The sequence below is a fragment of the Accipiter gentilis genome, chromosome 9, assembly GCF_929443795.1.
Source record: "Accipiter gentilis chromosome 9, bAccGen1.1, whole genome shotgun sequence".
NCBI lineage: Eukaryota > Metazoa > Chordata > Aves > Accipitriformes > Accipitridae > Astur > Astur gentilis.
The window spans coordinates 22,425,337-22,446,917 of record NC_064888.1 but is presented as its reverse complement, the minus strand read 5'-3'; the positions used below and the strand labels follow the sequence as shown (position 1 = coordinate 22,446,917).

Sequence of the window (21,581 nt, the reverse complement as noted above, 5' to 3'; positions counted from 1 at the left end):
TGGAGGCCAGGGCTGCGCAGGGTGCTGCTGGCCATCGCCCAGCCGGCAGCTCTCCATGGAGGGAGGCTGGCTGGCATGGCACAGCCAAGCCGCCAGCCCGCAAATGGCCAAAATGCCTTTTGACAGGCAAGGCTGGAGCTGCCGCAATTTACACACTGGGAAAGCAAACTACCCTGCGCACCTCGCCAAGATGTCAATGCCTGAACCTCGTGGCCGCCTTCAGGAGCGTTAACCTGTTCCAGAAGTGATCAAAATGCCAGCTGGAGAAGCTGACTGTGCTGTGAAGGGCCTTCCTCAGGGCTGTCCTTAGCACGTAGGTCCGAAACCTGCCAGGTGAGCACAGCCCCAACGATGGTCAAGATCCGTCTCTCCGTCCGTACAAGAAAAAATGCGATGTTCACCTCCCAGGATAACTTGGCAGGGGAATGTTCAGAAAACTTACTCCTGGCGCGTGGGAGCAGCCAGACGTGGTGTTAATTTTAGAGGACGGCAAAGTCGAGCTGCCCTGTAAGTTCCCTCTTAGCCATGCTCCCTGTCTGAGGAAAGAAACCGGTGGGAAAGGAAAGGGCTCTGGTGGGTCTGAGTATCCGTAAAATGGCAAACCTTGAATGCCCCAAAGCCTCCTTGTCACCCACCGGTAGCATTTCCAGTTCTCCCCCTGGTTTGTGGCATTGAGATTACTTTCTCCGTGTGGCATGAGCTGCTGATTATTTTTTTTAATCAACAAGTGCTACCATTTATTTATTTATTTATTTATTCCGTTCTGTTTTTCTTTTGGAGATAGCAGGAGTCTGATTTCCTTAGGGCAGTTTTTAGCGGTTTATAGTTCTTCCAATACTCACATACAAAGTAGGCAGTATCTTTAATTGAAGCATCATTTCTCCCCAGCATTCAGTAACCCTCAGTGTTGTTAACCAAACATTTAACGGAGAGTCTTAAAAGGGACGGTTAAAAGTCCCTCTCTGACTCATGTCAGCTTTCACCGTCTAGGAACACCTTCTGATGTGGGCTCTCTGTTGTAACACTGTGCCTCAGAAAGCAGGCAAGGCTCGAGTTCCTAATGCAAAACTAAAACACAGACCGCTCGCAGGCCTCTTCATCCATCACAGTGAAATGAAAAAGGAGCGACATATTTTTCCCCCCTTTGCTGGACACCTCTAAATCCAGGGAACAACTGGGCTACTGTTGTTTTTCATCGTCACTTCTCCCTCCCAGCGATTACAATGCTGCTCACTTTTGACAGCTGCCACTGAATCAGCCCCACTATGCCTGAGCAGGATCAGCCCGGGGATGGACTCTGCAAGATCTTGGTTGTCCGTCTGCACCTCACGTGGCCAGCTCCATCGCTGCAGGATAGCCGTCCGGAGAGGATACGTGCGAGGGGATAGGGGCACACTTCAGAATGGCTTCTGACCATCCTTGTTCCACTCCCAGGACGTCTCGAGTGTCAGCGGGGAGCGGGGATTGAACACGGGAAACACCGTGAGTGGGGGAAGGTGCGGAAACAGGTCCTGGCCGGGGTGATGGCGCTGGGGCACCCCAACCTTGGTGCGAAACGGCTGAGAGTGCCTGGCACGGCGGCCACACGGTGGGGTTAGGAGAGCTGCCTCCGGGCTCTGCCACCAGCAAGGTTTTATTTGTAAGGGCACTCTTTTCCACTTTTAACGGCGAAGGCCTCCTCGGGATCGAGCCTGGATTTTCCTATTGCTGGCATTACTGGCTAGCGAGGAGGCTGTTACGGAAAATAGCCGATAGCAAACCGAGCTGCTCCTTTTTCCTGCCGCCCTCCGCCAAAAGGGACTGTTTCCTGGGGGAAAACGGCCGGGACTCTCTTTAAAGCGTTACAGCCGACATTTTCCAGACTGGTTTTGCCTATCGAGGTAAACACCTACACAGATCTACACGCCTATCCGGATACACAGTTGCGGGTGTGCTTTTCTGTACAGAGGTGTATGATTTACATATACATATATACACGTCTCTCTCGCGCTCCCCATCCAGAGCCCCCATCCAGAGCAGGCGTTTTACACTGACGCCCCTTCCTCCCCCGCCGCACTCCGCACCCAGCTGGGGAAGGGGCGCGGGGTTCCACCGCCGCTCCCCGACGCCCCCCGGGCGCCCCTTATTTCACGAGGGGCAGCCCCCATCCAGCCCCCCGTCGTTGGAAAGGGGGGGTGCGGAGGGCCGGCAGCACCCCCTCGCGCAGGCCGCCGGCCGCTCCGCGCTCCCCGCGCCCCGCGCGGAGCCCAGCGGGCGCGCAGGCAGCAGCGGGCGCGCAGGCAGCAGCGGGCGCGCAGGCAGCAGCGGGCGCGCAGGGTGCGCGCCGCGGGGAGCGAACAGCAGATTGCGGGCAGCCAATGAGCGAAGGCAGGCCGAGGTGGCACCAAATTTCCCGCAGCCAATCGGCTGGCGAGGGGGAGGGGGAAAAAAAAGAGGAAAGGAAAAAAAAAAAGAAAGAAAGAGAGGAAAAAAAAAAGGCAGCCAGGCATCATGCGAGAGCCTGGCCCTCCTCACCCTCCTCTTCCTCAGCATCCTTCCTCCCGCCCCCCCGGCCCGCCCCGCCCCGCCCCGCCTCCCCTCGCGGGCACGCCGAGAGCCGGGCCCCCGCCGCGACTCGCCGCCCGCCGCGCTGACCCCGCGCATCTCACCCGCGGGCAGGGGGTCACCGGGAGGCCGGGGCGCGGAGAGCCCAGCCCCGCCAGCCGCCGAGCAAGCAGCCCCGCTTAAATACCTCCGCGCCCGCCTCCCCGAGCCGCACAGCTCGCACGGCGAGGGGCCGACAAGAGCCAGCCGCCTCCTCCCTCCGCCGCCGCCCGCCGCCGCCGCCGGCCTGCGCGCCCGCGTACCGCCGCCGAGGAGCAGAGACAGGGCCGCCCCATGCCTGCGCACTTGCTGCAGGAGGAGGTAAGCGGGGGGCTGCCGGCAGGCCCGGGGCTGCGGGTGCTTTGGCTTCCCCTCGCCCCTTCGTCCTTCATCTCCGCAGCTCCGGCAGTGAGTGGTGCGCTGCTGCTGTCCTGGCGGGGGGGGGGTGGGGGGGTGGGCATCCACGCGTGTCCGTGCACGCGCACACACACGTGTGCACACATGTGTGTGTGCCACTTCTCCGTCGTGAGGCAAAGTCATGCGGTGCTAGCTTAAGACCTCACCCAAGCCTCGTGGGGAGCCCGTGAACGAAGCGGGGACCACCGCCGCTGGCATTATCTCCCCGTGGAGCCTGTGCCCTCCGATAGACTGAGCATTTATCTTAAAACCATCCACCCAAGCGTGCTGGTGGGGGCTGTTCAGGAAGGTCCTTTGTGCCAAGAGGCCGTGGGGTTTTTGGTAGTGCTCAGGCTGTGATTTTTTTATTTTCTTAATTTTTTAATTTTTTTTTTGTAAGAAAGGGCTTTGACTTTCAGGCAAATTTTTAAGGCAAATGTTGCAGCAGGTAGCGTCTCTAGGACAGACACGAGGTGAAAGTGGCCAGCTGCCCGGATGAAATGAATGACTGTGTCTGCATTGCCTGAGCCAAGCAAACATTCAGTGGGGAGACTGCCCATTTTTGGCATAAGAAGGTCTGAATAACAGCCCGGCACCAAGAAGATACATAGAGCTGTTGGATCTTTAGAGATTTCATTTTTTGTTTTCGCCCCTCCTGGCAGCCACCCTTTGCCTGAGGGGAAGCAGGGGCCGAGTCTAGTGTTCCTGCTCTCGCCTTCTCATCCTTCCCCCTCCTGCCTATGCTGGGGAGTGGAGGTAAACCACAGCCCCGCTGTCTTGCCTGGTGCCAGCACGCGGGGTCTCCCCCAGTCCTTTCGTGCCAGTGCTGTGACCTTCCGGGGATGCTGCGATGTAAAGAACTTTATTCCTCTCCCCACCCGCAACGGATGCCAAGGGCAGCGCGCGGAGACCGTGTTTCATGGTCTCGGCGTGTATTTTGGGGCATATCCTGGAGGCTGGGAAGAATCCTGTCCCTGGGTCATGTTGGGCATATTCAAATATACTGGACCGGAGATTCAGTGCCCTGGGGCCCCTCGGCTGAACCAGCACGGGAGCCTTCGAGCTGCAGTTGGTTGTATAAGCTGGCTGGGTGCCAGGATCACCTATGGCGTGTTCAGTGCTGGTAGGGTGTGTGGTGGGGGTTGGAGATGGGGGAACACATCTGTTGTGCAGATGCGAGCTGCAAAGTCATTCAGAAATGAGGGGAGAGCTCATGAAAGTGTTTTAGCTGGCCTCCTCCCCCTCTCAGTTCTAGACCCCACATCAATCCCCATCCCATTTTCCTCAGTAGGAGCCGCAGGAGCCAGCCACTGTGGCCATAAGGGGGTAAAAATCCTCTTTCTTTCCTCCTCGTTTCTCCGGTCTCCAGCTACATAGCTGCCCGCTCTCCCTCCCTCTCCCCCCCCCCCCCCCCGCTCCCCCCCAGCAAGCCTGTAACGGTGGAGCTGTGTTTCACGGCTGCTTTATAGCCCTTTTGATTTAAGGTTAGTTTACACGTGAGAAATGACCGGTTCGATTACCTCAGTATAATTCCAGCAGCATAGGTATGCTGGTAAAATTCCTTGTGTGTGGCTACTACGACTCTGGAAGAAAAGGTTTTTCTCTCTCTGCTGTCTTCTCTGCCCTCTCCCTCCTCCTCGTCTGCCCCCGTGTAACGCTGACAGTGGCATAAGCTGTCGCGGAGGAGAAAAATGCAACTGCAACCCCACGTTCTTACTCTGGAAGCAGCATGTCCATATGGGGAGCGTTACCCGTCTAATTATACCACCAGATCTCTGTTGGGAATTTTTCTTGCATAGACAAGTCTTGGGTCTTTTTGGTAGATTGTCTTCCAGCCAAGGAGGAAAATTGTGCCTTCCTGCCAAAATGCCAGATGAGAATATCTGACGCTTTGAAACGGGCAGGACTCTTCCTTGCCTAATCTCTGGATTAGAAGACGTTTCTCGCAGCGTTTTTTTGAGGGGCATTGCCTCTAAATTCTCCAGCAGCTCAGCGTATCATACCCTCAAAACTTTAGTTAGGAAGGTTAGGCAGTGACAGCCCATAGCCGGGATGCAGAAGGAGCCGGTCCCGAGCTCAGCAGCTGCCTGGGTTCAGAGAAAGCAGCAGGATACTTCACGTCCAGTTTTTTTCCTCTCTAACCTTTGATTGATTACAGAAGGAAAAACTTGGAGGGCTCCCACTGTAGATGTCATTTTGCTTCCCAAACTTGGGGCATCTGTCAGCTTTGTCAGCTCCTCCCCGTAGGAAGGTATGTCTGTAACCCTCTAGTTTCTACCCCTGGGAAAGGGAGGAGTTGGGGTGGCCACGTAAGCTGCCTGGCCTGATTTTAATGCCTCCCTCGGAAAACTAGGCCATGGCAGGACGGTGGTCTCTGACGAATCCCCGGCGCCTGGGTGGCAATCTGCTGTTAATTCGGGAGAGATTTCTATTGGGAAAGGAGCTCTCCCGGCTCGGCCTCTCTCCCTCCCGCGGTCCCAGCTCTCCCGTTCCTGCTGGCTGACCTTTAGTGTCCCGTCGCGCGTGGAGGCAGCGGTGCGGACAGCGGAGGGACGTGCCCTTCGGGCAGGTTCCCTGGAGGTGAGGGGATGAGGGCGGCATGCCCTCCCACCGCTGGCATCCCAGATGCTTGGCAGCCCTGGGGTCGAGCCCCGTTGGGCGCTTGGGCTCGGGCCTGACAAAGGGCTGCGAGCACCAGCAAGCACGCGGCTGTCATGATGGAGATGGAAATCGGTGATTCAGGGTTCAATGACCTGTCTCATTAGGGTCAGTCCTGCCTGCTCCTTTCGTCATGCATGCCTGATCGGGCAGGCTGTCACTCAGCCAGGGCAAACAAGCGTGTGCAGAGGGAACGTTGCCTCACGTTTGCGGGAGGGAGCCGGGAGCCAGGCTGAGCCAACTTGCTGCTTAAAACTTCCTCTCTGTGTGCTGGTGGCCTCGGCTCAGAGGTTTGTCTTCCCGTGCCTCGGTTTGCCTGCGAGTGGAAAGCGGGAGAGGGATGAAAGCCTTAGCAGCAGGCATGGGGTAGGAGCCGTAGGTCCAGCTGGAAGCACATCGCTTGACTGCTTCTGTCCGCTGATCCCCAGGCGTGTCGGTCTTGCCACGTCCCAGCCTGGAAGGTGAGGCAGGAGGAGATAAGGAGGCACCCCAGAGGAATCCCCCTGTGGATGGATCTTCCTGACGTTCTCCCGGTGATCCCTGGTGGGGTGACACAAAGAGGCAGGGTGTCACGAGCAGCCCGACGATTTAAAATAAAACCGTGTTTCAGAGCGTATTTCTCTCCCACCTCTTTGTTCATTCACGAGATTTCCTTTACTGTTGTCTGCTTATGCGCAAGCCCAGACCACAAGCCCACCTAAAAACGCCCACTAATAAAACTGAAGGAAAACGAAAATCCTTGCAGCCTGCGAATGACCTCACCAAAGCCACTAGTGGAAAAAAGACTGGCTTTCAAGTCTTTTTCTTTACTTTCTGCACCCTGCCCGCCATTCACCTCCTCTCCCCAGGAAGATCAGGCCCCCGCCCTCTCAGGCCATGGCTGTGGGGCCAGAGCAGGCTCTTCTTGGTGCCAAGGGCTCAGCCGAAAGAACAGAGCCTTCCAGGGAAACTGCAGGCTGGGAGTCTTGGTACGGCCAGCCTAGCTGCTTGTGTTTCTATGCCCTGCGTTGGTAACCGCCAACTTCTTGTTTTGTTTTCCCTTTTTCCTTTCTTGAAAACGTCCGTTGCTGCCTCTCCAAGGAGTTCTCCTCCTCTCCCAGCACCACCACTGTCGGCACCATCACCTCCCGGGTGACCAGGAATGGGAATGCTGTCATGGAGAAGAACTTACTCGATCACGAGGACTTGGCAGGAGACCGGGGCATGGTGGATGATCTCTTTGATGAGACCTACCGGGAGAAAGAGGGCCCCAAGCCCCCCTTGCGATACGTCTGGAGGAATATCATCCTCATGAGCCTGCTGCATCTAGGGGCCGTATTCGGGCTGATGCTGATACCTTCTGCAAAGATCCAGACGTTGGCATGGGGTAAGCGCGTTCCTCCATTTGTTTCTTGGCATCTGCAAACCCCGAATCTGTTGGGTAGTATTTTTCTTTCCTCCAGGCCCACAGACTCGGGGAGGAGAAAGAAGGAAGTGGAGGTCTTCTGTTAGAAGCAGCTGCTCGGCCAGCTTTGGAGCAAGCTGTGGGAGAGCTTGCTAGTATCTCTTGTAAGGTCATGCAGGAGAGGGCAGGATTTGGCAGGGAACTGCTTGGTTGCTTAAAGAATGAACTCAATTCACAGGAATTAGGCTTGGAAGTGGCCCACACCTGAATGTGCAGCCGCTTCTGGGGTGAAGCACAGAAAATGTGTGATGGAATACTGTGACAGTCCCAGAAGCTTAGGAAGAAAGATGCTAGCAAGAGCACTTGAAGGGGTGGCTGGGGAGGCAAGGTACAGGGCATGATTTGGCATGAGGCTGCTGCCCAAAGGCAAGAACCGTTCCCGTCTTTACCGAGGGAGGGTAAATCCCACAGAGCCTCCACGTGCGTGTGAGGGGAAAGAGACAAAATACAGTTGAGCTGAAGATAAAAGTCAAGAGTTAAGTCTGAAGCTCAGGTCTTTTATCATTCTTACAAAAGCACAGATTAGGCCCCATCATCCCGGAACTAAGCCTGACAACTTTCAAAAAATAAATAAGTGGCTCTCCAGGCAGCAAATTCCAGTGGAGAGCACAACCCAGCAGAAGGTAGCTAGGCGAAGCTCCCCTTTCTCAGAGACCTTGCCCTGGGTAGGAACCAAACTTCTCCTTTGACTGCTTGAAAGGCAGCTGGGCCCGGGCCCCAAGCTGCAGGGGAGCCTCGCTTTCCACGAGCCTTTGTGTGGACCCCTGGAGAAGTCAAGAAGCCAAACGGCTCCCGGTGGGGAGGCTGAGAGACTGCATCCAGCCCCTGCCTTCCTGTGAAACAGAGCATCCTGAAACGAAAAGCGACAGTCTAATTTGAGACCTGCTGGCATGGCTTTTGGTTTCAGCGGTGCTCCTGCAAAGTGCTCAGCCGGGAGCAGCAACCTGGCCAGCCCAGCTGCGGACAGGCCCTGGAGCGATCCACCTGGTCCGTCACGCTCTCAAAGTCTGTCCTCCCGATGGCTGTGAGCAACAAGCATCGCAGCTGGACCGGGAAAGAGATGGCTCCCTGGATGGCCAGACTGACTCTTTTCCTCCTGGACCATCTCTGCCTCTCACAGGCAGAGGCCTGGGGGGTGGGCATCACTGGAGGCCACAGGGCTCGGTCAGAGGCTGGCTACAGCATCTGCAGAAGCAGAGGCACCGGCACGTTCCCTGTGCAGCTAGCATGGCCTTTCGGGGTGGGGGGGCGGGGCGGGGGGGTATGATGAAAGAAGACATTGCTGGGCCTTTCCCTTGTGAAAACCTGACAGGCTGCGCTTTTTCCCGGGGTGGCAGGGTTGGGCAGAACACACGGCCTCAGCACGACCTTGGAGGAACGTTTCAGGGCTCTTGGTCCTGCTCTGTCTGTCCCATCCCCAGGTTCTCAGCTGGAGGCTAGGCAGGGGCTGCTGGCTTCTCTCACTGAGCTGAGAGCCTGGGTCCTCCAACCCCAGCCAAATATCCTCAGAGCACTGCTGGGGGGAGGAGGGAAAAGGTGAGTTGGGTTTACTGGTTTCATTTCAAGCTGCTGAGATGCGCTGCGGTTTCCACATCCATCCAACCCTTCTCCCTTGAGCGCCCCCGAGATACTTAAGTGGGCTCGAGCGTCTTGATCCGGAAGGTTCATGCTGCTTTGCAGTCTGCTAAGCCCCACCTTACCCCCAAATGGCCTCTGAGGCAGTGTCTTTGCAACCGCGTGCCTGTTCGGGATGTCTGTGTGGCATCCCATGGCATGTTGTGGGAATCTGCCTTGCTTTTTGCCTGATGCCAGTCCCTCCTGCTCTCCTCGCTCGGTCGACTCTGATGTGAAGTGCCAGCTGCTCTCCTGCCACTGTGAGGCACTGCAAGATTCCTCGGTGGCTTCTGGAGTGACAGATGCTCTGGGAATGGGAGAAGGACTTGGAGTTTGGGGGAACTGCGCTGTTCTGGACTGGCTGAAAATCCATCCTGCCTTACCAAAGCTGGAGTAGCTCCACAGAGCTCCCTGCCCTGCATCCCTGGCACTTGTTCTGGGAAAGGACCACCCTTCCCTGCACCCAGCAGCCAAGCCAGAGCTTTCCCCTGTAGTCTGTTCTCCGCCAGTACTGACCGGAGCCGGGATACTTTGATCGTCCACAGGTCTGGCTTCTCAGCAAGGCTCCTTGCTCCTTCTTGCATTGCCCTTTTCTCAGTTCGTACCCTTCTTTAGCACATACAAGCATCTGTGGCTGTCATCTCAGTGACTTGCTGTTATTTTCCCAGCACGCCCTGGTAGCAAGGAGAGGACTATGGTTCCCATTTTACACACAAGGACAGAGCAGCAGAGACTTAACGTTGCTCCTGGCAATACACCGTGGGCTCAGGGCAGAGCCGCTTTCCCAGTGGTAGTTCTGGAGCTGCTGGGGTTTTTGCTTCTTTCTTGGTTTGCTTTTTCAGATCATTCCTTCCTTAGGCTGTGTACGTGTAATATAAAACTAACATGGCCCCAGATGTTCTGTGCGGTGGTGCTCCAGGCAGCTGTGGTGCCTGGTGGCCGATCTACCTACCTTCTGTATTGTATTACAAGGAGCAATCCCCTGCTTACAGCCTCTTCATCCAGGCCACCGTCTCCTTGAAGTTCCTGTCCCTCTGAAACCAGTTATGTTGGTGACTGTGTCCTCTTGTTGTCATTTCTCTGTGTGCTAATTCCTCTTTGTCTCTCAAGCTCTCCAGCCCTGCCTTCGTCACTGTTTGCTGTTCCGCGTTGCTGTGTGCATTGTATCCCTTGATCTCTTTCTGGTGCAGAGCTTCCCAGAACAAGCTGGGGTTGTTGATCAGGTGAGAGCTCACCATAATGAGGGCTCTCTGAGCCCTTCCAGCACTGGCTTTCTAGGCAGCTCCCCTTCTATTTACTGTCTTCCCCACTGCACTTGACGAAGTCTCGCGCAGTCTTTTCAGGGGTCGCGGGCAGATCTCGCGTCATTCGCCAAACGGTACAGAGACTGAGTCTGGAAGGTCAGGATGCAAAGGTGATTGACAGTTTCTTCTCTAGCTGTTCTGAGCCTCCCTGGAAACATGATTTGCAGGTTGTCTTCCTGGCCCTCTGGTACAGCAGACTGACAGCGTTTGTGTTCACCCCCTCTTGGCCTGGCCAATAATGCCTATAAAACAGTGACAGTTTGTCTCGACATGGTGCTCTGACAACACCTCAGTTCCCTGCGCTTCCAGTGGTGCCAGAAACATGGGCTGATATTGCTGCTGCATCGTCTTTGGACCAAGGAGAATCTTGCTGGGTAATTTAGGCAATTCTGACAGCCTGGAAATCTCAGCCAGTACTAGCCGCAAGGATGTGTTCAGCAAAACGTTTACATACATTTTTTGTTACTTTCCCATCAAGGCTACTGCTGGCAACTCCTCTCCTCTTAGTGTCCTCTCCAGGCTTAACTAGGAGGGGGTGCGCTTTTCCTCCGAGCGTGGAGGGGAAGTTCTGATTTTGCCAGATGGGCAAGTTAGGTTTTAGCAACAGTAGCTCCTCTTGCTCCTCCTAAACGCTGTTCCCCTTCGGCAGCCTGCACGTGTATCCTTGCTCTTGGTATCTTTCTTCTGAGACTAGCAGAACTCACCTGCCTAGCAGGGACTGGGAGGCAAGGAGGGAACAGTCTAAAGCTGTAGTTTTCCCGTGCACTGAGCAGAAGCCCAAGGACACCTGCTGGAGCAGGGACACCTCTTCACGTAAACATCCGTGGTGTTGACTGCAGGTGACAATGCCTTTAGCACATTCCTGGCTTCCCATCATAACTTGAGGTCTGAATCTGGGCCCTGAAGAGGTAAAGGCTAGTGAGTCATATAGACGTGACTGAATCTGGAATGTTTTCGAGCACTGAGTACGTATTACTGCCAGTGGTCATAATTCTTTGTATTCCAGTTGAACGGGTCATTGGGAACATCACCTATGAGTTGACAATCTTTTGGATCTCAGATACTTCAAAGCACGGTGGAAGATGACTTTGAAACGTCAGCTGATGGAGTCCCTCAGTCCTTCAGTTTGGGGCAGCATCGCAGGCAGCCGTGCAAGTCTGTGCTACTTTATTTCACCTTCTCCGCTCTCTTTCCAATTTCATTCCTAGTGGATGATCTTGGAGGAGCTTTTCTTCTTCCGAGATGCTGATGCCCTGACTATGCAATGATCATCATTGTACCTGTTTGCAGGGATGAACCCGCTGGATTCTGTTGCTTATCATGGACTCCCTGTCCAGTGTTTTTCATGGAGTCTGTATAGGTTGGCAGTTAAATCCAGACTCCTGGATGCTGCTCTCAGCTCTGCCATAAGCTGTTTGTCACCCTCGGAAATCTACCTCAGCTACTGAGGCGTGCACCGTAGTTATAAAGTTGCCCAGAGGTTTTATGAAACGTGGTTTGCAGGGTACAGCAGCTTACATTCAAGGGAGAATAGTGGTGAGTCACACTTCTGCCGCTAGTAGGAAATGTCTGAACCATCCAGGAGCTGGTTTCTTTGTTTTTGCGGTGTCTGAGGCCAGAGAGGTTCTGTGAATCCGTTAGGTGCTTTTTCAAGGTTTGCTCTTGTGTATGAATCTGTGGGGATAGTGACTGATTTAAAATGCGTCTTAAAATCTAAACCCAACGGGGAACCAACCGCTCATGAGCTGCTTCGTAACTTTCAAGTCAGCGTTGTAGGGCTGGGTGAGACCTTCAAGGTGTCCAGCATAAGTACTTTCCTGTCAGTAAGGCCAAAGGGAGACCTGAACGAAAAGCCCTGCTCCAGCATCCCTCCCCTCTCCCTTTCCAGGCTTGGCCAGCTTTACGAGCTTTGCTTAGCTCCATTGTCTCTTGCAAAGGCCGGATCCTGCTGCATTTGCATGCATGTTCATTCCTCTTGGTGCCCTATAAATCGGCTATGACCAGTGACTGCTTGGCTCCTCCGAGAGACCGCAGAGGTGCTGGGCGACACGAGGCGGAGGTGTGCTGGTCTGAGGCTTGCACTGCATTCGGCAGCAGGCAGAGAAGCCAAGGGAGAAGATGAAGATGGGAAGTCACGGTCAGATCAGCGGACAGGGATGGTCGCTGTTATACAGCGGTATGGGAGTGAGAAGGGTTCGTGCAAGTTTAAGGGGCCAGAAGAGGGTGTTAAATCAGCCGCGACCAGCTTTTAGCGGATAAGAGATTAGGTTTGGAATGTAGAAAAACAAAAAGGAGGTGACAGAAGGAAGAGAGAGCAAGAGACGATAGGAAATAAAGCCTGGATTATTCTGAATGAAAGAACAGGGCCGTGGTGCCTTGCGCATGTCTCGGATCTCTGATTCCAGACAAGTTTCTGGCAGAGTGTCTATTTTCTGGGTTCAGGATAAGCTTGATTAGAGCCATTTGGCTGGACTGAATGGTATCGTCAAGCATACCAGTGATTCCTATCCAGGGGTTTACGTGTAAGAATAAGGAGCTGTTTTCATGATTGATCCAATTGGCTGAAATCTGCAAATTTATAACAAAGCAAGAGTTTCCCCTGGGGGACTGGTAAGAAGGCATCCCTTCCCCGAGGGGGCTGAAGGTGGATCAGTTGACCTATGCGCAGATGTGCGCCCTTCCCTCTCGGTGTCTGAACTTGCAGGGCAAACCAGCTGTTGAGTGCGCTCCGTCTTGGTGCCAAACTTCCTGACCCTTCCTTCCTAGAGAAAGAGTTGATTTTCAGATGCAATTTTCTTCTTCTCCCCAGCTTCCTAGTGTAATGCTGCTACGACCCTATGGGGGTCTTTTCTCCACTTGAGTTCTAAGACCAGATGCTGGAACCCAGGCTAAATTCCAGAGGTCCCAGGAAGACGTGTGGGAACACACAGACCAGGGCAGACATAAACACGCGATCCAGAGGGAGAGGGATGTGGGTTTTTACTAGCTGCCAGAGGGGCAAGGAATTCCTTCTGACCTGCGTGGAGAGGGACCGCATGAAGCAGCCTCGAAACTCAGCTGGGCCCAGCAACGCCTGCCTCTGCCCCGGGCACGACTTGCAGTGAGTTGTTGGCCTGGGAATTCCCTTCCGTAAATGGTGCAGGAGCTGAGCAGAGCGGGGATCAAAAAGTCCCTGGGAACAGGAGCCTCTGGGCACATTTTAAGTCGGTGGTGGAGTTGAAGGTGAAGCCCAGGCTTCAGTGGGATGGTAGGTTAGATCTTCTTCTAGCCAGCTTCTGCTTAGAAAGGGAGCAGAAGAGAAGCTTAACCCTGGGCTTGAGCTGTCCCCCTGAAGAAATATAAGACCATCTACCACTTCTAGGTGAAAAGAATGCAAAAGAGATTTAGTGAGCAGTGGTGAGATAGGAAAGCAAGACCCTTGATTTTTTGGGGTGGGAGGAAAAAGGAGAGCTGTTCCCTGGTGGACTGCAGAGCTGTTACCACAGGGCTATATGGAAGCGGTCGCTTCATACAATTTTGATAACCCTGCACCATGACAGATGGCACTATTATGCTGAAGCACCAACCCTTGTGACAACTCTTGTAAGGGGGAGCCTCCTCCCTTGTCAGAGATGAAGAGCTGAAGTGATTTGCCCCATGTTGCTTCGGAAGCCTGTGGTAGCTGGGGCACTCTCACATTGATTTTTATTGCCGCAGTCTGTGCTTTCCATGGGTTCCTCTCTTGCTTCTAGAGCTTTGGGGGAAGGCCTGCCTGCGTGTTGCTCTGCCTGAGACTTTGCTGCAGGCTGACTTGCTCTAACTGCTCCAACACTTTTGGTTTTCCTGTCCAGCCGTTCTGTGTTTCGTGGTGAGCGCTCTGGGGATCACAGCTGGATCTCACCGCCTCTGGAGCCATCGGTCCTACAAAGCCACGCTGCCCCTGCGGATCTTCTTGACTATTGCAAACTCTGTGGCCTTCCAGGTAAGCACCTCCTCAGTGTGCTGCTGGTCTCAGAAGGAAGTGCTCCCCTGAAACCCTGTCTCAGATATGGGACAGGCTGGCGGAGAGGTTCCTTTCTCCTACTACCTCTTGTTAGGAAACAACCTGCCCTTACCATGTGACACTGCGGTGCTGGAGTCCATCTCATTGTCTTCACCTTGTCCCATCAGAGGGTGACGCTGAGACAAACCGGGTGGGGAGAGGACTGTTGGCCAAGACCAGGGGCAGGAAAGCTCTCCAGAGCAGGAACGTACCCTTCCCTCGAGGTGTGGTCACCCTGTGCTTGCTCCAGGTCCTGTGAAAGAGGTGTGGAAGTACTAAGTGCTCTCCTGGTGTTGCCTCACCCTCCTCTTGCTGCATGGCCGGTAAGAGGGGAGATATCTGCACAGCCCAGGGAGCCAGGCTGTGGAATTTGCTGCTGCAGAAGGACCAAGAACTTGTTGAGATTATGCAGTTAGGGCGATGCTTCTCTGTTTCAGAAGAGTGATACTTAGGAATAACCCTGTTACAAATCACACCACTGGCTTCCAGAGAGTCATCACAGGTCAGTGATGTTTCAAGGAGAGAAGGGTTGGGCCCATTCAGAGTGGCGCAAGTGGCTGCAGGCAGCCGATGAGCACCCCATGATATTGCCTAAACGCTCAGGAGAGCACTTCACAGTCCACAAAGGAAACAAACTGGGAAGTCCTTAGGGACTGTAGAAAGTAGCAGAGATGGCCCTTTAGAAGAAGTCAGAGTGAAACCCCAGATTGGCATGGCAGAGAAAAATCCTGGGGGTCTCTTGGGTTTGCTGCTGTGAGGCAGCTCTCACGGGACTCTGTCCTCCAACTGTACTTGAAGGGGCTTCATGCAGGCTTGCTCGTGTGTAGAAGGTACTTGGGAGGGTGGCAGGGTGCAGCGCTTTCTGCTGCAAGAAGGTGAACAGAAAAGTATCAGTGCTGTGCCGCTAAGTAATTCTCTAGCTGAGGTATGGGGGAAGGGTAAAGCCCAAGTGGACCAGGTATTTCAGAGACGTCATCTTCCTTTCTCCCCTGTGTAGCCATAGAGGATAGCACTTCCTTGACATTTAATCAGAACAGGGTGGGGATGGGTTGTTTCAGCCTTGAAAAACTTTCTAAAACACCACTGACTTTCCTATTCTCTCTCAATACCAAACCACCAGAGTCTCTCGTGAGGAAGAGGAAGGACCAAGCTGCTGATTCCTGGTCCAGCACTCAGCAAGGGAATGGGATGGGTTGCTGTGTATTGGCTAGTCCCGTACAAAGACCATCTTTCACAGGGTTATAGGGCAGAGGGGGAAAGAATTTGCTGAGCTATTGCTGTAGGGGATAGGAATAGACAAAGATGAGAGACAGACAGATATTTCGGCTTCAATAGGAACTAATCCAAAGTTTTACTGAAAATTCAGTACCATTCCCCATGGATTTTCTTTTTTTAAATAGTTACTTTCAATGAGATCAAGAGAAGGTTTATTTTCAATCTATCTCATTCCTCTTAGTAGCAGCAGGTCTAAGATGAGACCGGTGACTTTGAAGGCCAGAGAAGACTATAGATTGTCTTATCTGAGGTCCTCCAGAAAAGGCCTGTTGGCTGCTCAGAGACCTGTGGCTTGTGATTTCAGAAAAGTTGGGAATTCTGCCCCTAGTCGGCTCCTCCACCTGCAAGACCAGGCAGCTGCAGCACAGCAGAAGCTCTCCTGGTTATAGCCTGTAGCTGGAAACTCCCAAGGAAGGAGGCGTTCTCCTAGGCTTTGCTTGCTGGTCTCAGAAAGCCATGATTTTCAGACGGAGTTGCAGTTAGAGGTGGTCCCAAAAGAAGATCTGTGGAAAAGAGAACGTGCTGAAGTTTGGGTCAAGTTACTGACTTTTCAGCTTTGAGACCCTTGATTTGTGTTTGTGCACAGGGTGTGGTGGATGAGGTGGTACCACGCTCCAGCTGCGGTACCTGGTCTCTTGCCAAATTTGTGCCTTCTGCCTCTAGCAGAAGGATTTCCAGGAGATGGGGAAAGCCTCCCCAGATGGGGAAGGCCAAGCTGTCTGACGGCTTTCAGGCTGGGCCTTCTCATGTTACGTGATGCTGTGTAGGGTCTGGAATGTGAAAGAGGCTTTGGGTCACAGGTGAAACATTTCCAGCATGGGTACTGGTTGTGTTTCTCTGCTTACTGGATAGGGAAGGCTGCTGGGCCACCCTCTTCTGGGGGAACTCTGAGTGACCGAGCTCTGGCTAACAACAGTGAGGGCTGGTGATACTTGGAGGTGCTCAGGATTTGGCTGGAAGGCAGGCAGCAGTTCCCAGTGTTTGGAAGCAAGTGAGAGTTGAATCCTGGCCCGTGTCTATCATTGCCTTATTGCGTGGCCTGCAGGTAAATCATTTTATCTCAATTGGAGGAGGAGTGGTTACAGCCCTTGAGATGGACTTGAGGAGTTGTGTCTCTGCTACAGGCTCCCTGCGCGGCTAAGTCACTTGGTCTTTCCAGGCAAGGAACAGGGATGATTATGCCACTTCCCTACCTTCAAAGTGTTTTGAGGAAAAGTCCTGTGTACTTAGGAGATTAAGGAGCCTCTTGCGTAATACGGGCAATAGAGGCGTGCTTGGATCTCCGTTTCATGTTTTCTAGGATGGTGTAATAAATGGCTTTTAAGCACACCGAAATCGTGGTGTAAAGGAATGAGCACAGGCTCATTAAAATCTATTCTTAAAACTGGCCAAATGTAAGCTTTGACGTTTCCCAAACTATTGATTTTGCAGCTTAAATGGAACAGCTATGGGGCTGAAGGGGCGTATTTTTTTGATGATGGAAGCGGTGCGTTTATTCTATTTCTGAAGAGGGGCCTCAATTTTAAAACTGGTTTCCAATGGGAAAAACAGAAGTTAAAAAAACCCTCGCCCCTCAAGTCAAACAGGTCTGATTTGGCAATCCCAGGAAAAGCAAGGCAGGTTGACCCACGGAAAACGTCAGGCCGAAGGGAAGGGGCAGGTTGATCGATCCCCGCTGGCACCATGTAGGGATGGGGACAAGTGACCGACAAGAGCGGAGCGCGTGAGGGAGGAGGCACTGACTGGCCAATGGGGGCTGGCTGTTGCAGGGGTGGGAGAACCGGCTGAGCAGTCAGAGCCTGTGATGCTGTAGAGGATGTGCCAACCAAAGCCTGAAGTTAGCCAATTAAAAACAAAAGAGGAAGGGCAGCCCACCAAAGAAGCAGATTTCAAAGAAAATTGGAAGTGGTTGAGCAAAGACGACCCTAACCTTTGTTTTAAAAGCCAAAAACCCCAAGCCCTAATGAAAGACAAAATGACTGATAGGAGTTCACGTCAGTGGTATTTAGATGTCTAAATGTTTTAGACCCTTTTGTTGATTTGAAGGGAATGTCTCCAGCGCTGGCCCTAAGTCTCCACTCCTGTTGCCTTGCAGAATGACATCTACGAGTGGGTCCGGGACCACCGCGTCCATCACAAGTTCTCCGAGACAGACGCGGACCCACACAATGCCATGCGGGGCTTCTTCTTCTCCCACATCGGCTGGCTACTGGTGCGCAAGCACCCCGATGTCATAGAGAAGGGCCAGAAGCTGGACCTGAGCGACATAAAGGCTGACAAAGTGGTGATGTTCCAGCGGAGGTGAGTGGTGGGGTCAGCCCCAGCACGGAGCCACGTGGGATAGAGCAGGGACTCTGCAAATGGGCTAGGGACCCCAAGCGCCTTCGATGGAGCATGAGGGGATTGAGGGCGTCATTTGAGAATGAGAGTCTTGGGTCTGCCCGAGGCTTTGCTGTGGGATGAACTGTGAGAAATGAGCTGTGCCTCTCCTATAGGAAGTGTTTAGGAGCTCTATAGGAAGTATTTAGGAGCTAGTGCTACCTCCAGCCCTCCCACACACCTTTCTTGCCTGCCTACCCTGTAGCATCTTGCCAGCCAGCAGCAGGCTGAGCTTCCCACCGCAAAGCACTTCCACGCCTGCCTGCCCACAGCCCAGCTGCTGCTTTAGCTGGCCCAGAGCCCACCCACAGGTGCCTCCGGGCCATCCTTGGCGATGTTGTGTTATACTTTGAGGCCATGCCTCTACCCCTCTCCCAAGAGCCTCCTGGGAACAGTGTGGTGAAAGAGGAGTTGAAAATGGGGATGTCGGGGAGACAGTAACTGGGAAGGACAGTCTTGATTCACTGCTGCCTCTTGCATGGGCTATCTCTCAGCTGTCTGGGGCTACACTGGGACTGATCCCCAGAGAAGGCGAGCCTGTCACCAGGGTTGCAGGGATGGGGGACTGACCCCATATAGCAACCACCCTCACTCAGGAGGTCCCTAGTTCTGTCCCACACAAACCAAGCAAGATTTATGGCTTCCCTCCTTTTTGTGCCTGGGATTTTTCTTGTGGCTCGTCAGAGTGGTTCGGCTTCCTCTACTCCCTTCGCTCTAGTGTGAGAGACCCCACATGCTCGTCTGTTTGATGGCGCAAGTGTCCCTCGCTTGCACTTGTTGATGGGGTGTATTGGTAGGCAGGGCCAAGTCTGCAAGGAAGAGTTGCAGCGCTGGGCCAGAGCCGGAGAAGGGACCTTCTGTGGGACTCTGCAAGCACGGGCTTGCCTTTATGGGAACCAGCATAGCTGAGAAGCAAATGGCAGATGAGGCTAAAAGCAGCAGCTGGTGTCTGGACTCATGGTGATGGCGACATTGCTTTGTGCACATGTGAGATTGAGACGGGGAGAGCAGGACTTCAGTTTGAGTCTCCTGCCCGGTGATAAGACTCTGGAGTCTCCAGGCATGGCTTCTGCACACCCAGGGAAAAAGATGCAGGGCTCAGGGGTGAGGTATTTCTGCACTTGATTTTTCCCTGTATAGCTGAGCGTGAATCCTCCAAAGGGAGGACTGAACCACCCAGTCCTGTCCTGCCTCTGCCACTGAGCACTTTCCTTCTGGTCCCTTCTTTTCCAGATACTACAAGCCCTCAGTGGTGTTGCTGTGCTTCACCCTGCCCACTCTAGTGCCCTGGTACTTCTGGGACGAATCCATCATCATCAGCTTCTTCATTCCAGCCATCCTGCGCTACGCCGTAGCGCTCAATGCCGCTTGGCTAGTGAACAGTGCTGCTCACATGTTTGGCAACCGGCCATACGATCAGCACATCAACCCACGGGAGAACCCCCTGGTCAGCCTGGGGGCCCTAGGTACGTTCAGCGTCCGTGTCTTTTGCTGCGGGTAGACTGTAGAGCGGGGACTGCCCCTTGGGGCTGCAGCTGCTTCTAGGAATTTCTGTGAATCCGGGTGTCCCTGTTTGCCCCTGCACTCTTCCCCTCCAGCCTTTGCACCTAGGGGTGTTTCCCAGGCTGGTCAGTGAGTACATAAGGGCAGTGGGCTTATCAGCTCCCACCAGCCTCTCTCCAGGCTGGAAAGGACTCTGCTATACTTAGCACCTCCTTATCTCAACAGCAGTATTTTATTTACCCTGCTCGAAGGTCTCTCTGCCCCGTTCACCAGACTGAAAAACGTGTGCTGTAGGCTCTGCTTCTCTGTCTTAGATTTGTCAACTTGAAAACCAGCAGATGCGCATTTGGACATGTTGTCAGGGCAGCTGGTGATTTTGGGGGTACTTGAGGATGAGACAAGCCAGATCATCTCATGTGCTTTCCTGAAATTTTGGGGACCTAGGAGAGTACATCCCAGGGTCAGCATTTGCCCTGATCTGTTGTCCCAAGCCCAAATCCTCAGCTGGTTTGCATCACTGTACATCACTGGGGCTGCACTGATTTCCACCATGGAAGGATCTGCTCCTGGATTTTTAGTAGGGAGGGATGTGAACTGCAAAGGCTCGGGGAGGGGGGGGGCGGGTAGGAGCAGGAGTCCAGGCGATGTCACTGAAGGGGTGAGCACTGAAGCCAGCATTGACAGTGTCCAGAGCAGAGGGTGGCTGGCTGACTGGGGTAGATTGCTTAGTAGAAGTCTGTCTGCATTATTCCCACATGGAAATGCCTGTTGGATTTGGCATTAGGACTGCCAGTGGTGTAGGAGTATTGATTGGCCTGGCTTGCTGGGAACTTGCTGCAGGTCTAGCTGGTAGCTCAACCAATACTAGAAGGTTTCTCGTGGTGGCAGAGGAAAAGCCGTTAGGATTCCGCCGGTGTTTCGGTGCAGTCGGTGAGCCCGGGCCTTTCTCGGTTCCTTGCCACACGCTCATTTTCCTCTAAAGCACCATAGGTCCGCTGTGACTGTCGTTGCCTCATTTGGGCCAGCCTGGGCGTGCTGGACCTGCCCAAATGAGGTGGGGTAGATTGCAGAGAGGTGAAATTGGGCTGAGAGGAGAGAGAAGCCTGGACTCAATCCAGAGCCTGTTTCAGGAATGTGGTGCTTTGGGCCAAGGTGAAGGGCCCATCACCTGGAGCTCTGCCTCACCCCAGTCGTGTTTTTCAGGAGAAGGCTTCCACAACTACCACCACACCTTCCCCTACGACTACTCCACCAGTGAGTTTGGCTGGCGCTTCAACTTAACCACAGCCTTCATCGACCTCATGTGCTTCCTGGGGCTGGCCAGCGATCGCAAGAAAGTCTCAAAGGAGGTCATCCTGGCTCGGAAAATGCGGACTGGAGATGGGAGTCACAAGAGTGGCTGAGTTCCTGCTCCCCTTCGCACACACATCCACACCTCTCCTTCCTCCTTTTTTCTCCCTTTCTCCTTTCCTCACCCCTCTGAACACGCTGGACAAAGGTTTAATGTTCTGTTTACTAACTACTGAATAATGCTACCAGTTTGCTTAAGGTAATGATAATGAGTTTTAACCCCCCTCCCACACTGTATTTTACGTGATGTATTTAAGATCTAGGACTCTGCCTTTATAACGCAAGGCCACCCCTTTCCCTCCTCTCCTTCTCCTTTCCATTCACTCTCTCCAGCCCCTCTACCACGCCTCCCACTTCACATCGTCCCGGTCTCTCCCTGGCAGAGGAGCTGGTAGGAAGCAGCCCGGGGCGGCTCATCGCAGCCGGCTACGTACCATGGGGTTAAGGGAAGCCTGTACCAGCCAGCTGAAGAGCTGAGCCAAAGTCAGTGACTCTCTCCCCGCCACCTTCCCCCCCCAGATTCCTTCCTCTGTCCCTCTTCCTTTCTCAAGGGCTGCCGACAGACGTGGCATGGCTAAACTGCTCTCCCTGCAGGGGAAAAGCAGCCCCGTTCCCTTCCCTTGCCACCGGAAAGAGTTGTCTCTTTCCAAGATGTCTCTTGGGAAGTGTTCTCCCAAGCTGGGGCAGGGGGGTGGGGGTCTGGTGGCAGCAGCGGGCACTGGAGGGGGAGCCTAGGTGACCTTATTACCTCCTCCGTCTGGTGTCACAGCCTCCCTCTCTGCACTGCCCGCTGTGCCCCACACCACCAGGGACTGAAGGCAGAGCCTGGCTCTGGGCTCCGTGGCCCCTTTGGAGAGCCACAGTGAGAAGGGGGACAGACAGAGGGGTGTGCCACTGGCTGCCGTGCGGTGGCGGTGGCACCAGCCTGGGGTGGTTTTGTTCGCTGCCGCCACTGAGATTTTTGCCGGGAAACAGGCCTTTGCCAAAATGGAGAGGGGGAGAAGGATGTAAACCAAAGCTCCATCGCTGAGCTCAGCTGCTTTGTGTGCTGGAG

The 21,581-nt window shown here is 54.0% G+C and overlaps 1 protein-coding gene and 1 long non-coding RNA gene across 2 annotated transcripts in view; both read left to right on the top strand.

The window, feature by feature from the left end:
* Nucleotides 1–21,581, top strand: part of LOC126043094 (uncharacterized) — a 78,993-nt gene that overhangs the window by 24,621 nt on the left and 32,791 nt on the right. The window lies entirely within an intron of this gene.
* On the top strand, nt 2,550–20,725 carry SCD (stearoyl-CoA desaturase). Its single transcript, XM_049810981.1, has 6 exons — nt 2,550–2,904; nt 6,718–7,003; nt 13,830–13,960; nt 17,391–17,596; nt 18,908–19,140; nt 20,381–20,725. Exons 1-6 carry the CDS (start codon nt 2,878–2,880, stop codon nt 20,578–20,580), a joined length of 1,083 nt encoding a protein of 360 aa, XP_049666938.1. The 5' UTR covers nt 2,550–2,877; the 3' UTR covers nt 20,581–20,725.